This window comes from Rattus rattus, chromosome 1, assembly GCF_011064425.1.
Source record: "Rattus rattus isolate New Zealand chromosome 1, Rrattus_CSIRO_v1, whole genome shotgun sequence".
NCBI lineage: Eukaryota > Metazoa > Chordata > Mammalia > Rodentia > Muridae > Rattus > Rattus rattus.
This window is the reverse complement of record NC_046154.1, coordinates 158645874-158663977: the sequence shown is the minus strand read 5'-3', so window position 1 is coordinate 158663977 and position 18104 is coordinate 158645874. Positions and strand designations below refer to the sequence as shown.

Here is an 18104-nt window from a genome sequence, read left to right as displayed (position 1 = left end):
GATCGTCCTGGGATCCACCCTTCTAGTCCTCGGTCTCCTGGAGAAAGGCGGAAGGAATGCGGACCTTTTCGAAGTGACAGATTCAGCAGCCTATCAAAAGCAGATGGAGAAAGGAGGGGCGGAAGACTTGAACAATGAAGCGGATTGACAGAGTATGTAACCAATGAGAGACTGGACTGAGACTCGGCCTTCCAGTGGACCTGTAGGGGAAGGCAAATCGAGCTACCTCTAGGTGAAGTTACGGACTTTAACGTCCTGGTGACATCATAGAACAGTGGGTTTCCTCTGGCCTCTTCGTCTAGCCCCATAAATGACCATTTCCGGGTGTATGTACGTGGATTGGGGTGCCTTCTCTGAGTTGCACTTCCCCAGTTCTTTGTTTAAACCTAAAGCTTATGTCAGTACCTCCAAAACAAATGGGGTTCCTAGGCTTTTTTCATTTGTTCTTCTCAAAAAGTTCTATTGTTTTCTGCTTTCACCATTACTCATATTTTTTATTTTCTAAGACAGATTTTCACTATGAAACCCTAGCTAGACTGGAATTGGTGATGTGGCTCAGACCATACCTGTCTGGCTTTCTTTTCCCTTTTTTCCTTTATTGTTTTTTCGTAACAGGGTCACACCATGTAGCCCTGGCTGTCCGGAACTTGCTCTGTAGACCAGGCTGGCCTCGAACTCACAGAGAGCCGCCCGTTTCAGCCTCCCAAGTGCTGGGATTAGAGGCACTTGCTACCACCACCCGGCTTGATATTTTGTTTTTTGAGACAAGGACTTGTGTTACCCTGGCTAGCTTCAAGTTGAAAAGGGAGTAGCCCCTTTCCTCAGCTGCCGCCAAGGTGCTCAGTCCTTCTGAGGAAGCTAAGGCTGCGTTGTGGTGAGGCCCTCACTTCATCCAGCGACTAGCACTGTTCGGGCAGTCCACAACATGGCTTCTGTCTCCGAGCTCACCTGCATCTACTCCGACCTTATCCTGCACGATGAGGTGACGGTCATGGAGGATAAGATCAATGCCCTGATTAAAGCAGCTGGTGTCAATGTTGAACTTTTCTGGCCTGACTTGTTTGCAAAGGCTCTGGCCAATGTCAACATTGGGAGCCTCATCTGCAATGTAGGGGCTGGTGGGCCAGCTCCAGCAGCTGGAGCTGCGCCTGCTGGTGGTCCTGCTCCATCCACCGCTGCTGCCCCAGCTGAGGAGAAGAAAGTAGAAGCAAAGAAGGAAGAATCTGAGGAGTCCGAGGATGACACGGGCTTTGGTCTTTTTGACTAAACTGCTTTTGTTAACATGTCCAATAAAAAGCTGAACCTGGGGGGGCGTGAGAAAAGGGAGTAGAGACAGAAAAAGGCGAAAGAGGGGCAGGGGTTGGGGGGCCAGGAACACATGGAGAGAGGGGGCAAGGAAGACGGGGAGAGAGGGAGAAGGGGCAGAGAGTAGGAGGATAAGAGAGTGAGGAAGGGTCGCTATTGCATGCTGTGCACTATATGTTTTCAGTGCCCATAGAAGTCAGAGATGATGTTGGATCCTTGAGACTCGAGTTATAAACAGTTGTGCCACCATGTAGGCACTGGGAATCAAACCTGGGTCCTCTGTTAGAGCATCAATGATCTTAACCACTGAGCATTCTCTCAAGTCTGAAGCTAAATTAATTAGAATGCAAAGGCTTGATTTCAGTCCCTAGCACTGAAGTGGGGGAGGAAGTTATTACTGGCACTATAACAGGTGTTTAGAAGCTGCTTTGGGACTGAAAATGGGGCTCAAGTGATAGAGTTCTAGCTCAGTATGCACAAAAACTGGGTGTGGTGGCGCATGCCATTAGGAGAGTCAGGAGTTCAAGGTCATCCTGTACCACGTGAGTTTGAAGCCCTTATTAAACAACAAAAATAAGGGGCTAGAGGGAAAGCTCATCCATTAAGATCACTTTCTGCTTTTACAGAGGGCCCAGGTTTGATTCCCAGCACCAGAATGGTGGCTTACAACCATCTGTAACTACAGCTTCAGGGTGTCTGATGCCTTAGGGTCCTGGATTCATGGGGTACACATAAATCCTGAAATGCATACACAATCACATTATATGGTTGCATAATCCATATTGTGCACTTGGGAGGCAAAGGCAGAGGCAGGCAGCTGGATCTCTGTGAATTTGAGGCCAGTCTGGTCCATGAAGCTAGCTCCAGAACAACAATGAGGAGGGGGAGGAGGAGAGAGGAGGGATGAGGGAGGTGAGGAGGGAGGAGGAGGGGGAAGAGGAGGAAGAATAGAGGAAAAAAAGAAAAAATATATGACCCACAAGAGAAATTTTAAAAAAGAAAGAAAAAGAAAACAAACAAAACCCTTTTATTAAAATGTGTTAGTTCCTTGTTGGTGTCTAAGAATTGCTTCACAAACCACACGAATACGGATCTCAGTCAGAAAGGGGTGGCTTATTGAACACACACCCTAATACTGAACATTCAGGACCACAGAAAAAGGAATCAGGTGCCTAATTGTGTTACCAGTCTGTTCTCAGGGCAAAAACAAGGGGAAAAGAATACATTGAGCTCAAATGCTGGTGCAGGAAATGTTGCCCAATGGTCAACTCTGACTCAAGCCATGTTAGACATAACATTTATATTGACCTTTAACTTGTAAAGCTATCTGGAATTTCTTAAGATTAACAAACCTCATACAGAATATAACAGGGGATATGATCAGCGTGACCCTGCTCTGAGTCAAGTTATTTCTCTGTGTCAATGACTGGCAGGCATATTACAGCAACAGTATGAAATAGCTGGCAGGCATGGAGTAAAATGACTCCAGCTATGTTGGGGAGGAGGATCAGACCACAACTTTCCTCACTTAGACCCACAGGATAATAGTAAGATGAAAGCCTGGTATTTCTGCCTTCCTTTTGTCTTGTCTCTCTTGCTTTGGATAAAGACTCTTTCTTGACCCGAAAGTCATGTTAATCACCCAAGGAGTGTCTATCTATCTAGCTTATCTGATTCCCCACTTCTTGTAAAGTCAATGACTTAAACCTATGATCACCTTGGATTCCAAGGAAAGCAGAACCTTGCATTACTTCCCACCTTGAGATAAGGGTAAGTGTGATCAGGATAGTAAAAAATGCCGTTTAGACGTGTAAAATTAACTTAGTCAGGATCCCCTTTGCACCTAAGACTGCATGCACTCAATAACCAGAACTCAGTGACATAACTCACTCAAGATAACCAGATGTAGTCCTAGAACCGCATGGTGCCCACTGCCCAATATGTAAGCAGAGACTAAAAGAAATGCTTTGCCTACACATATGAAGAGACACCACCTTGGTTTGCCCTATTGCCAGAGAATCTCCTCTAGGATCCTGAGCCTCAAACCAGAGAATTCTGTTAGAGACTAGACTTGACCTTCATCTAAAATATACAGGTGAGCAGCCTTGGGAAGATAGGCCTAGGACTGTGGTTAGAAATTTAGAGTGGGAACGTTGTGTGATGACCCTCAGCATAATAAAATAGAATTTAAAAGAGAACTTTTGTTATATCAAATACCTTCTTGCTTGTGACAGAAAGCATCTACAATGAAATAAGGCTGGACCCCAGATCAAAAATGATGTCTATAGAGAGAGGACTAATCTCCTCAAGATGATGATACCACATTGAAAAGCCAGAGCAGAGAGAACAATCAATGAGATGGCAGTTGACTTAGACTACTTAGCTACAAATGCTGCTTTCTTTGTGTGTGTGTGTGTGTGTGTGTGTGTGTGTGTGTGTGTGTGTGTGTGTGTGTGTGTGTGTGTAAGCAAGCATGTGAAGGTCAAAATCAGGTGTCTTCCTCAATAGCTACCATGTTAGTTTTTGAACATTGAACCTGTATCTCAATAATTTGGCTATATTTATTGGTGTAGTGATTTGAATAGGTTTGACTCGTGTGTTTTAATGCTTGGCCCATAGGGAGTAACATTATTGAGAGGCATTATTGGTAGTTTTGCCAGTCCTAGAACTCACTATTCAGAAAAGGATAGTCTTGAACTTAGAGATCTTCTTGACTCTGCCTTAGTAGTGCTGAGGTCAAAGCTGTGTGTCCCTATACCCAGCTAAAGCATATGTTAAAGCAATGGGGTGATAAATTATATGAAGCAGGGTAAGAGGGAAATGTTACACTGGAAGTTGGTGCTGTAATGGGACTTTGGGGGAAGCATAGGCTCTGGCAGTTGAACAGGTAAGGCTAGCCTAGTTAGCCCAATTAAAGAAACAGATGAAAAGACTGCTTGCTTAAGAACAACAAAACCCTGGGTTCTAAAACCAGAACCACAAGTATATGTGTGTGCATACATAGTATATGGCAATCTCTAGGCAAACAGGAGCTACATGAGGCCCTTTCAAAAGATCTCTGTGACCTTCAGGTCAACTTGGTTTTCATATTCAGTTCCAGGACTATATAAACTCTGGAGACAGAGACACAGAGAGATAGTTTATTTTTACTTTGTGTTTTTTTTAATGTACAAAATGGTGTTTTGGTACACGAATTCACTTAAGACCTTCTGTGGTTAACTTTTGTGTGTGGCAAAGTATTAAGGAAAGCTATGGCATACACTGCAAATGTGATGCTGTCTTTCACACTGTTATTAACCACAAAATATGCATCACTGTCTTGATCCGTTTAGTTTTTTGTTTTGTTTCTTTTTCCAGTGATTAGACCAAACCTAGGACCTATAGACAGGTGCTTAGCCACTGAGTCACACACACAACCAGCCCTCACTTAAGTTTCTGTAGCATTAACAGAATTATCGGTACTAAGAGGCAGGGACTGTGCACACTATTGCTGTACTCTTATACTGAGTATCTGTTGAGTGAAGTAACATAACCGCAGGGCCCACATGGTAGTTAAATAATACTTGTTTCTATTCTGGGTTCTGGGGATCCTGACTCCTTTCCACTTGTCACCCTTAACTGCCTCATCCTGTCCCTCATCCTCCTACATTCCTCAGCTAATCTTGGTTATTAACTTTACATATTCAAGAAGACTAAACTACAATTGAGGAACTATCTCCACCAGAATGACCTGTGGACATGTCTACGGACATTTTCTTGATTGCTAATAGTTGAAATAGGAGAGCCTAACCTACTTCAGTTATACTACCCCTAAGCAGGTGGGCCTCGACTGTAAGAAACATTGTTGTACATGAGCCAACATGCAGTATTTCTCTGTGGTCTCTGCTTCAGTTCCTGTTTTCAGATTCCTGTCTCGAGCTCTGGCCTTGGCCTCCCTTGGTGATGGTGGGCAGTAGCCTGTAAGCCAAATAAACCCTTTCTGTATCAGCATGCTTTTGTTCAGCATTTAACCACAGCAATATACTGGTTCTAATTGCTTCTCACCAACTTCATGCTATCATTAATCATGACCCCCATCACTAGACTAGGCAGTTTCTTGCTCTCTGCTCTCCCTCCTTCGCTCTCAGGCACTCACTTTTCACTGCTTTTCCTAAAGCCACCAGAAAGAGTATTTATTTAGCGTCTCAGGTAGACCTTGTTGACCTTGAACTCACTATGTATCAGGGATGAAGTTAAACGGAACTTCCTGCCTCCTATTTCTAAGTGCTAAGGATGAAAGGCACATGTCACCTCTTCTATCTCTGAGGGAGTTTTAAAAACAAGTGAGATCATGTTAATTGTTGGATTAAAAACCTTTTAGAAAAATATTAGGAAGATAAAGACAAGAAAAGCCTTCTAATCCATCCTTTCGTAAACACCAAGTGCTTACTATGTGCTGGCAGTGTTCCCAAAGAGAGTGAGCATCTGTTATGTGAAGTAATCTCATGGCAGGTAGGATCTGGCAGCAAGAGTAAAACAAAAGGAAACCTCTCATGGCAGAGCAGGCCAATAATCCAGCTACTATGAAAGTTGAGGCAGGAGGATCAAAGGAAGCTTGAAACCATAGCCAGTTCTAGACCAGACACGTTTCCATAATCCTATTGTTCTGAAGTTCAAACAAGACCTTGTTCCAAACATCTAGGCATGGTACTACATGCCTATGATCCCAACACTTGAGAGGCAGAGGCCAGAGAATATCCAGGCCAAAGTCATCCTTGACAAAATTGTGAATTTGGAGCCAACCTGGGTTACATAAGACCACATCCTTTTTTTTTTCTTTTTTTCGGAGCTGGGGACCGAACCTAGGGCCTTGCGCTTGCTAGGCAAGCGCTCTACCACTGAGCTAAATTCCCAACCCCATAAGACCACATCTTAAATGACAATAATAAACCACCAAAAACAATGAACAGTGGGCAAGATGGCTCAGTATGTAAAGTGCCTGCCTCTGGTGGTCTAAATTCAATCACTGGAGCCTAAGTGAAAATGGAAGGAGAGAACTGAATCCAGAAAGTTGTCCTCTGTCCTCCATGCACACCATTCCATGTGTTTCCCACCAAACAACCCTTCAGAGAACAAACTAAAAAAAAATGAAAAAAACTAAAGCCACTAATGCCATCTTAAGTCCACTGCCTTGAGTTTCATCTACTCTAACACCATTAATGTACGACTTTGGGCCAGGTGGTGGGTGGTGCATGCCTTTAATTCTACCATTCAGGAGATAGAGGCAAGTGGATCTCTGAATTCATGCCCAACCTGGTCTACAGAGGGAGTTCCAGGACAACCAAGGTAACACAGAGATAGCCTATATCAAAAAACCAAACAACAACAACAAAACCAAAACCAAACCAACACACACACACACACACACACACACACACACACACACACACACAAACACAATGTACCTTTGGAGGTTAAATTTTAACACATTGAGAGGTTTTTTGTTTTTGTTTTGGTTTCTCACAAAATCTTGTACTCCTGATCCTCCTGCCTCTACCAACACAACTATAACCAGAGTTTGAGGCAAACATCACTGCTCCTGAAGTTTCAACCAACCAGGCTGAGCCATCCTAATACTCTAATTAAAGGGATAAATAATGGTTGAAAGCAGAGAAAGGAGACTTATTTAATCATGCCCATGGAGAGAGGGAACCTCAAAAAGGGTTAAGTGACCACAAGTTTCTCTTTAGGATACTGATATGAACTTTTGGTTTTAGATAGAGGAAGAATCAGGACAAGGACAAGATGTGTGCATAATTAAGTAGCCTTGGTCTAGAAATGGTCCCAGCTTCTCCTCTCTGGTGGCTGATAACAGTCTGTTAAACTATAAACCATTGATAGTGTCTGTTAGCATCATTGCAAGCTATGGAGGGGACCAATCTGATTTCCTACAGGATGATCTACTCCCCACATAGATAACTGCTTTCATCCTCGGGATACTCTATCCTGTGAAGCTCCAATCCACATGGAATTAAAGGCAACTGCAGATTGTAAGCTGAAGTTCCCAGGAAAACACCACACCTAAGTTAAGGATTCTATGAGACCAATTGATTGACTACAGCTCAGTATTGCAGACAGTTGAAATGCTACAGGACCAATCAAGTAGTCCAGAATACCTTTACATTCAGTACTAGGGAGGCATAGGGAGGCAGATCTTTGAGTTTGACACTATCCTGGTATACAGGGTGAATTCCAGGATAGCCAGGACACAGGGAAAAACCCTGTCTCATATACATATACACATACACATGCACACACAGGCTTATAGCCTGAAGAAGGCATCAAAACTCCTGGAAGTGCAGTTACAGAACCCAGATACTCTGTAAGAGCAGTAAATGCTCTTAAGCACTGAGCTAACTCTCTGGCCTCTCTTTAGCCCTCATAATAGCCACTCATAGTCTGGCAAGATGGCTCATAAAGATGATGTTCCACTCGAGCCTCGGGACCAAAGGTAAGACTAACTTATCTGCTGCAAGTGACTTGCCGGGTGGAATCGGGACAACAGAGGCAGAATCCCTCTAGGACCAGGCACGTCCTGTGTTTACCGGAAGTCCCACACCATGCGGATCCCGCCCGCAGCAGCTCTCTGCTCCCAGAACCGTGGGGGAGATACCTTACCGCCTGGTCAGGTGGGCACTCCTGAGGCTGCAGAGCAGAAGAGACCACCAACACTGCCCACCCCTGCCCACATCCCTGGCCCAAGAGGAAACTGTATAAGGCCCTGGGCTCCCGTGGGAAGAGGGCCCAGGTGAGGCAGGAGCCCTGCCTGAGACACCGCCGGAACCTGAAGGAACAGACCGGATAAACAGTTCTCTGCACCCAAATCCCGTGGGAAGGAGAGCTAAACCTTCAGAGAGGCAGACACGCCTGCGAAACCAGAAGAGACTGCTCTCTACACACATTGCTGATTCCAGAGGAAAACACCGGAGGCCATCTGGAACCCTGGTGCACGGAGGCTCCCGGAAGAGGCAGCGCAGATCTTCCTGGTCGCTGCCACCGCGGAGAGCCCGTGGGCAGCACCCCGCGAACGAACTTGAGCCTCGGGACCACAGGTAAGACCAACTTTTCTGCTGCAAGTGACCTGCCTGGTGAACTCAAGACACAGGCCCACAGGAACAGCTGAAGACCTGTAGAGGGACAAAACTACACACACAAAAGCAGAACACTCTGTCCCCATAACTGGCTGAAAGAAAACAGTAAAACAGGGTCTACAGCACTCCTGACACACAGGCTTATAGGACAGTCTAGCCACTGTCAGAATTAGCAGAACAAAGTAACACTAGAGATAATCTGATGGCGAGAGGCAAGCGCAGGAACCCAAGCAACAGAAACCAAGACTACATGGCATCATCGGAGCCCAATTCTCCCACCAAAACAAACATGGAATATCCAAACACACCAGAAAAGCAAGATCTAGTTTCAAAATCAGATTTGATCATGATGCTGGAGGACTTCAAGAAAGACGTGAAGAACTCCCTTAGAGAACAAGTAGAAGCCTACAGAGAGGAATCGCAAAAATCCATGAAAGAATTCCAGGAAAACACAAACAAACAGTTGAAGGAATTAAAAATGGAAATAGAAGCAATCAAGAAAGAACACATGGAAATAACCCTGGATATAGAAAACCAAAAGAAGAGACAAGGAGCTGTAGATACAAGCTTCACCAACAGAATACAAGAGATGGAAGAGAGAATCTCAGGAGCAGAAGATTCCATAGAAATCATTGACTCAACTGAAAGATAATGTAAAGCGGAAAAAGCTACTGATCAAAAACATACAGGAAATCCAGGACTCAATGAGAAGATAAACCTAAGGATAATAGGTATAGAAGAGAGTGAAGACTCCCAGCTCAAAGGACCAGTAAATATCTTCAACAAAATCATAGAAGAAAACTTCCCTAACCTAAAAAAAGAGATACCCATAGGCATACAAGAAGCCTACAGAACTCCAAATAGATTGGACCAGAAAAGAAACACCTCCCGTCACATAATAGTCAAAACACTAAACGCAAAAACTAAAGAAAGAATATTAAAAGCAGTAAGGGAATAAGGTCAAGTAACATATAAAGGCAGACCTATCAGAATCACACCAGACTTCTCGCCAGAAACTATGAAGGCCAGAAGATCCTGGACTGATGTCATACAGACCCTAAGAGAACACAAATGCCAGCCCAGGCTACTGTATCCTGCAAAACTCTCAATTAACATAGATGGAGAAACCAAGATATTCCATGACAAAACCAAATTTACACAATATCTTTCTACAAATCCAGCACTACAAAGGATAATAAATGGTAAAGCCCAACATAAGGAGGCAAGCTATACCCAAGAAGAGGCAAGAAACTAATCGTCTTGGCAACAAAACAAAGAGAAGAAAAGCACACAAACACAACCTCACATCCAAATATGAATATAACAGGAAGCAATAATCACTATTCCTTAATATCTCTCAACATCAATGGCCTCAACCCCCCAATAAAAAGACATAGATTAACAAACTGGATCGAACGAGGATCCTGCATTTCTGCCTACAGGAAACACACCTCAGAGACAAAGACAGACACTACCTCAGAGTGAAAGGCTGAAACAACTTTCAAGCAAATGGTCTGAAGAAGCAAGCTGGAGTAGCCATTCTAATATCAAATAAAATCAATTTCAACTAAAGTCATCAAAAAGATAAGGAAGGACACTTTATATTCATCAAAAGGAAAAATCCACAAGATGAACTCTCAATCCTAAATATCATGCCCCAAATACAAGGGCACCTAGTGCAGAAAAAGAAACCTTACTAAAGCTCAAAACACACATTGCACCTCACACAATAATATTGGAGATTTCAACACCCCTCTCATCAATGGACAGATCATGGAAACAGAAATTAAACAGAGACGTGAGACAGACTAAAGAAGTCATGAGCCAAATGGACTTAACGGATATTTATAGAACGTTCTACCCTAAAAGCAAAAAGGATATACCTTCTTCTCAGCTCCTCATGGTACTTTCTCCAAAATTGACCATATAATTTGGTCAAAAAACAGGCCTCAACAGATACAGAAAGATAGAAATAATCCCATGCGTAAGTATCGGACCACGGCCTAAAGCTGGTCTTCTAATAACAATAAGGAAGAATGCCCACATATACACGTGGAAACTGAACAATGCTCTACTCAATGATAACCTGGTCAAGGAAGAAATAAAGAAAGAAAATTAAAAACTTTTAGAATTTAATGAAAATGAATTTAACATACCCAAACTTATGGGACACAATGAAAGCTGTGCTAAGAGGAAAACTCATAGCGCTGAGTGCCTGCAGAAAGAAACAGGAAAGAGCATATGTCAGCAGCTTGACAGCACACCTAAAAGCTCTAGAACAAAAAGAAGCAAATACACCCAGGAGGAGTAGAAGGCAGGAAATAATCAAACTCAGAGCTGAAATCAACCAAGTAGAAACAAAAAGGACCATAGAAAGAATCAACAGAACCAAAAGTTGGTTCTTTGAGAAAATCAACAAGATAGATAAACCCCTAGCCAGACTAACGAGAGGACACAGAGAGTGTGTCCAAATTAACAAAATCAGAAATGAAAAGGGAGACATAACTACAGATTCAGAGGAAATTCAAAAAATCATTAGATCTTACTATAAAAGCCTATATTCAACAAAACTTGAAAATCTACAGGAAATGGACAATTTCCTAGACAGATACCAGGTACCGAAGTTAAATCAGGAACAGATAAACCAGTTAAACAACCCCATAACTCCTAAGGAAATAGAAGCAGTCATTAAAGGTCTCCCAACCAAAAGAGCCCAGGGTCCAGATGGGTTTTAGTGCAGAATTCTATCAGACCTTCATAGAAGACCTCATACCAATATTATCAAACTATTCTACAAAATTGAAACAGATGGAGCACTACCAATTCCTTCTATGAAGCCACAATTACTCTTATACCTAAAACCACACAAAAGACCCAACAAAGAAAGAGAACTTCAGACCAATTTCCCTTATGAACATTGGCCTATAAAAATACTCAACAAAAATTCTGGCAAACCGAATCCAAGAGCACATCAAAACAATCATCCACCATGATCAAGTAGGCTTCATCCCAGGCATGCAGGGATGGTTTAATATCTGGAAAACCATCAACGTGATCCATTATATAAACAAACTGAAAGAACAAAACCACATGATCATTTCATTAGATGCTGAGAAAGCATTTTGACAAAATTCAACACCCTTCATGATAAAAAGTCCTGGAAAGAATAGGAATACAAGGCCCATACCTAAACATAGTAAAAGCCATATACAGCAAACCAGTTGCTAACATTAAACTAAATGGAGAGAAACTTGAAGCAATCCCACTAAAATCAGGGACTAGACAAGGCTGCCCACTCTCTCCCTACTTATTCAATATAGTTCTTGAAGTTCTAGCCAGAGCAATCAGACAACAAAAGGAGATCAAGGGGATACAGATCGGAAAAGAAGAAGTCAAAATATCACTATTTGCAGATGATATGATAGTATATTTAAGTGATGCCAAAAGTTCCACCAGAGAACTACTAAAGCTGATAAACAACTTCAGCAAAGTGGCTGGGTATAAAATTAACTCAAATAAATCAGTAGCCTTCCTCTACACAAAAGAGAAACAAGCCGAGAAAGAAATTAGGGAAACGACACCCTTCATAATAGACCCAAATAATATAAAATACCTGGGGGTGTGACTTTTAACCAAGCAAGTAAAAAAGATCTGTACAATAAGAACTTCAAGACACTGAAGAAAAAATTGAAGAAGACCTCAGAAGGTGGAAAGATCTCCCATGCTCATGGATTGGCAGGATTAATATAGTAAAAATGGCCATTTTACCAAAAAGCAATCTACAGATTCAATGCAATCCCCATCAAAATACCAATCCAATTCTTCAAAGAGTTAGACAGAACAATTTGCAAATTCATCTGGAATAACAAAAACCCAGGATAGCTAAAACTATCCTCAACAAAAAAAGGACTTCAGGGGGAATCACTATCCCTGAACTCAAGCAGAATAAAAGAGAAATAGTGATAAAAACTGCATGGTATTGGTACAGAGACAGACAGATAGACCAATGGAACAGAATTAAAGACCCAGAAATGAACCCACACACCTATGGTCACTTGATTTTTGAAAAAGGAGCCAAATCCATCCAATGGAAAAAGATAGCATTTTCAGCAAATGGTGCTGGTTCAACTGGAGGTCAACATGTAGAAGAATGCAGATCGATCCATGCTTATCACCCTGTACAAAGCTTAAGTCCAAGTGGATCAGGACCTCCCCATCAAACCAGACACACTCAAACTAATAGAAGAAAAACTAGGAAGCATCTGGAACACATGGGCACTGGAAAAATTTCCTGAACAAAAACACCAATGGCTTATGCTCTAAGATCAAGAATCGACAAATGGGATCTCATAAAACTGCAAAGCTTCTGTAAGGCAAAGGACACTGTGGTTGGACAAAGCGGCAACCAACAGATTGGGAAAAGATCTTTACCAATCCTACAACAGATAGAGGGCTTATATCCAAAATATACAAAGAACTGAAAAGTTAGACAGCAAGGAGACAAATAACCCTATTAAAAAATGGGGTTCAGAGCTAAACAGAGAATTCACAGCTGAGGAATGCCGAATGGCTGAGAAACACCTAAAGAAATGTTCAACATCGTTAGTCATAAGGGAAATGCAAATCAAAACAACCCTGAGATTTCACCTCACACCAGTGAGAATGGCTAAGATCAAAAACTCAGGTGACAGCAAATGCTGGCGAGGATGTGGAGAAAGAGGAACACTCCTCCATTGTTGGTGGGGTTGCAGACTGCTACAACCATTCTGGAAATCAGTCTGGAGGTTCCTCAGAAAATTGGACATTGAACTGCCTGAGGATCCAGCTATACCTCTCCTGGGCATATACCCAAAAGATGCCCCAACATATAAAAAAAAGACACGTGCTCCACTATGTTCATCGCAGCCTTATTTATAATAGCCAGAAGCTGGAAAGAACCCAGATGCCCTTCAACAGAGGAATGGATACAGAAAATGTGGTACATCTGGCCACACAATGGAATATTACTCAGCTATCAAAACAATGACTTTTATGAAATTCGTAGGCAAATGGTTGGAACTGGAAAATATCATCCTGAGTGAGCTAACCCAATCACAGAAAGACATACATGGTATGTACTCATTGATAAGTGGCTATTAGCCCAAATGCTTGAGTTACCTAGATGCCTAGAACAAATGAAACTCAAGACGGATGATCAAAATGTGAGTGCAGATCGCCTCATGAGAGACACAGCCAGAATACAGCAAATACAGAGGCGATGCCAGCAGGAAACCACTGAACTGAGAACAGGACCCCTGTTGAAGGAATCAGAGAAAGAACTGGAAGAGCTTGAAGGAGCTCGAGACCCCATATGTACAGCAATGCCAACCAACCAGAGCTTCCAGGGACCAAGCCACTACCCAAAGACTATACATGGACTGACCCTGGACTCTGACCTCGTAGGTTGCAATGAATATCCTAGTAAGAGCACCAGTGGAAGGGGAAGCCCTGGGTCCTGCTAAGACTGAACCCCTAGTGAACTAGACTGTGGGGGAGAGGGCAGCAAGGGGGGGAGGGTTGGGAGGGGAACACCCATAAGAAAGGGGGGGGGGGAGGGGGATGTTTGCCCGGAAACCGGGAAAGGGAATAACATGAAAGGTAAATAAGAAAAACTAAAGTTAATAAAAAAAAAAAAAAAAAAGATGATGTTCCACAATGCCGGTTTTTTATTGGCTAAATGCGATGGTGCACGCCTTTACTCCCAGCACTTGGGAGTCAGAGGCAGGAGGATCTCTGCGAATTTGAGGCTAGCCTGATCTACCTAGTGAGTTCCAGGACAGCCAGAACTATGTAGAGAGACCATGTCTCATATACATACAAACAAGCAAATGAGTAAGTAAATAAATAACTCCACTCACGGGGCTAGGAAGATGGCTTAATGTTAAGAACACTGGCTGCTTTCCCAGAAGACTCAGGTTCATTCCCAGCACCGACATGGCAGCTCACAATTATCTGTAACTTCAGTTCTAGAGGATCTGATGTCCTATCCTGTCCTCCTCAGGTACTGCACACACATGGTGCACAGAGGCACATGCAGGCAACACACACATACACATAGAATTTTTTTTTAAAATCTACTCATTTCCTACCTTGGTGTCTTTTGGCATGTATCAATAAGAAACTAGCTTCTATGTATTCCCCCAAAGCCAAGGATATCATCAGATAGTATTAAAAATATTACAATAGGGGTTGGGGATTTAGCTCAGTGGTAGAGCGCTTGCTAGGCCCTGGGTTCGGTCCCCAGCTCCAAAAAAAAAAAAAAGAAAAGGAAAAAAAAATACTATAATAAAGATTTCTCCATTTTGCCATAACCTGCCTAGCTGATGTTCCCACAGTTGTATTTGAAAACTGCCTTTACTTATGACTTCCTTTTGTTCCATGACTATAAAAAATGTACAACACAGTTACCATATTGGAGCATGGTAATCAGGGTAAGCCGAATGCTTATTACCAGGTCATGGTCACTCATCTTTGGCTACGGAATGAGCTGTCTCTTATTCCATTTGAGGTGAGAGCTGTGTTTACAAAGTTTCAGGACAGTGATCTGCGCCTTTAGCCTTTAAACAGAAAACAGTGTAGTAGAAATTTCACATAGACTCAGATATAAAACATAGGCAGAGCGGCCAGGTGTTTATCTTAAGTTCCCGTATGGACCTATGTGAGAAGTCAGTGGTATTTTTTTTCTGTTAAAATTCTTTTATTATAGCGTGTGTGTGTGTGTGTGTGTGTGTGTGTGTGTGTGTGTGTGTGTGTGTTTGTGTGTGTGTGTGTGTGTGTGTGTGTGTGTGTGTGTGTGTGTGTAGTGTGTGTAAAGGAACCTGCAGGAGTTGGTTCTCATTCCACTGTGTAGATTCTCAGAATTACACTTGGTTCCTTGGGCTTGGTGGCAAGTGCCTTTACTGTTAGAACATCTATATACCTCACTGACTTTCTTTTCTTTCTGAGCAAAAGCAGTGTTAATTTTTTAAAGTTACTGTAGCTAAGTGGTAATGGCATACACCTTTAATTCCAGCACTCGAGAGGCAGAGGCAGGCAGATCTTTGTGAGTTCCAGGCCAGCCTGGTCTACAGAGTGAGTCCCAGGACAGCCAAGGTTACAGAGAAGCCCTGTCTTCAAAAAACAAACAAACCAAAACAACTCAACGTATTGCATTTATATGTTAACGTGTGTACGTGTGAGCCTACTTACAGAGGTAGAGAACAACTGGTGACAGTCAGTTCTCTTCTTCCACCATGTGGGTCTTCCAAATCAAACTCCGGTGCTCAGGGTTGGTGGTAAGAGCCTTTACTGCCTAAGCCGCTTGGCTGGTGCAGCAAAAGCCATTTCTAAGTGCCCATTACAGCATGAGCTTTGTGTGGACATATTCAAACCATAGCAGTGGGAGCTGGGGGTATGGCTCCATTGGCAGAGTGCTTGCCTAACATGTTCAATGCCCTGGTTTCATCTCTATGGACTATACATAAATTCAGCATCATCATGGTGCATGCCTTTCACCCTGGTACTCAGGAGGTAGAAGCAGGAGGATCAGGAGTTCAAAGTCAACCTTGACTACACGGCAAGTATGAGAACAATTTGAGATCATGACTCAAAAAAAATAATAACACTTTTTTTCCCTAAAATGTTTGGTGGCAGCTAGGAAAATGATCTAGGTGGTAAAATAGAAGCATGCCTGAGGACCCGAGTCCAGCATTCCATTTAAAAAGCTGAGGTGACCGGCTGGAGAGATGGCTCAGCAGTTAAAAGCACTGGCTGCTCTTCCAGAGCTCCTGAGTTCAATTCCCAGCATCCAGATGTTGGCTCACAAACATCTGTAATGGGATTCAATGTCCTCTTCTGATGTGCATAAAGATAGCATACTACATAAAAAAAAAGCTGAGGTGGCAGCAACCATCACTGGGGAAGAGCAGGGTCCCTGATACATGCTGGCCAGCCAGTTTGGCTTATTCTATGAGCTCCTAGTTCAATGAAACACCCTATCTCAAAATAAATCAGAGAATAATTAAAGACACCATTATTGACTTAAGTGGAAACTTTTAGTTTCTTTAAAAAGTTAGTTATGTCAAACGATGTTTTGCTGGGTCCACCTTGCTATTCTTCGCTAACAACACACGTGAATTGGTTCACCTTACATAGGGTTGTTGAGTTTAACTTGTGGTAACGCTGTTATTGAGAGTCACCAAAGAACAGCTTGTGAGGCTCCTGAGGCAGCTTGCCTTTTCAGTGGCCTGTGGTCAGGCCAGTGGGTGAGCCTGGTGGTTTCTTTGGGATTGAACTACAGCTGCTGCTTCAAGTATGGTATCTACCTGGAGGGCTGCTCTGCAGCTGCTGAGTCGTATTTGGTGTTTGCTATGGAACTGAACTGCTGTCCAGAGAAGCTTGCGCTCACTCCCAAAGAACTATTGCTGAATAGGTCCACTTCCCCCATATCCTAATATCTTACCTCTTCACTACCTCTGCTGGGTGGTGGGCTAGAGGGGAGATTGAACCCATATTAGAAATAAGTTGCAAAAAAGTATATGCCTACAACTGACCTCTAGCCTTCTCATGTACAGTGTGTACCCACCCACTCTCATACAAATCACACACATGAACTCATACACACACACATTGTATGCATGGAACTACATTTTGAAAGCGTACCCCTTTTCAGTGTTGGGGGATAGGACCAAGTGCTGCCTTAAGGCATGTGAGGTAGGTGCAATGCTCTATCACTAAGATACAGCCCCAAACTAGCATTTGGGTGGCTTGTTGCTGTCTTTACTTGGTTTTGGCTTTTGAGATAGGGTCTCACTGTGTATCAGGCTGACCTGGAACTGACTGTGTAGTTGAGCCTGGCTTCAAACTTGTGAGTCTGTTGCCTCAGTCTCCCAAGCAGCGGATGTATGTCGTATGTCACTGCATCTGCATCGTGTGTACCGGGCGGGTGGTCTGCTCTGCTCTGAACTAATTCCCTTCCCTCTAGAGTGATGCGGGTTTTTTTCTTTGGCTCTCTCTCTCCTCCCTCTCTCTCTCTCTCTCTCTCTCTCTCTCTCTCTCTCTCTCTGTCTCTCTCTCTCTGTATGTGATAATCTTTTAATTAATGCTTATGTGTATGAGTGTTTTGCCTGCATTTATGTCTGTGCACCACATGCATGCAGTGCCTATGAAGGCCAGAAGAGGAAGTCAGATACCCAAGAATGGGAATTACTAACAGTCGTGAACTGCCAAGTGGATGCTAGAGACCAAACCCATGGCCTCTGGAAGAGCAGCTAGTGCTCTTAACCCCAAGCCATCTCTGCAGCCCTGACTTTAAACTCTTGATTTTCATTCCTTCACCTTCCAAATACTGCCATTTTAAGAATATTATGATTGGTGGATGTTGTTCTAGGATCCCAAGGCTTTGTGCATGCTGGACAAACACTACACAAACCTCTAGGTTCTCCTCCTCCCCTCCCCTCCCCTCCCCCTCCCTCCCCTCCCCTCTCCTCCTCCTCCTCTTCTTCCCTTCCTCCCCTCCCCTCCTTCCTCCTCCTCTTCCTCCTCCTCCCCTCCCCTCCCCTCCTTCCCTTCTCCTCCCTTCCTCCTCCTCTTCCTCCTCCTCCTCCTCCTCCTCCTCCCCCTTCTTCCCCCTCCTTCCCCTCTTCCTCCTCC

The 18104-nt window shown here is 43.3% G+C and overlaps 1 protein-coding gene across 2 annotated transcripts; it reads left to right on the top strand.

The window, feature by feature from the left end:
• Positions 1-910: 910 nt before the first annotated feature.
• On the top strand, positions 911-1267 carry LOC116889890 (60S acidic ribosomal protein P1-like). Of its 2 annotated transcripts, XM_032890715.1 has the most exons (2): positions 911-988; positions 1070-1267. In XM_032890715.1, the coding sequence occupies exons 1-2, from the start codon at positions 926-928 to the stop codon at positions 1265-1267; spliced, it is 261 nt and encodes an 86-aa protein (XP_032746606.1). In that variant the 5' UTR covers positions 911-925. The 2 variants fall into 2 exon arrangements, with proteins under 2 accessions (XP_032746606.1, XP_032746605.1); XM_032890714.1 differs by having other exon boundaries at positions 911-1267.
• Positions 1268-18104: the final 16837 nt, after the last annotated feature.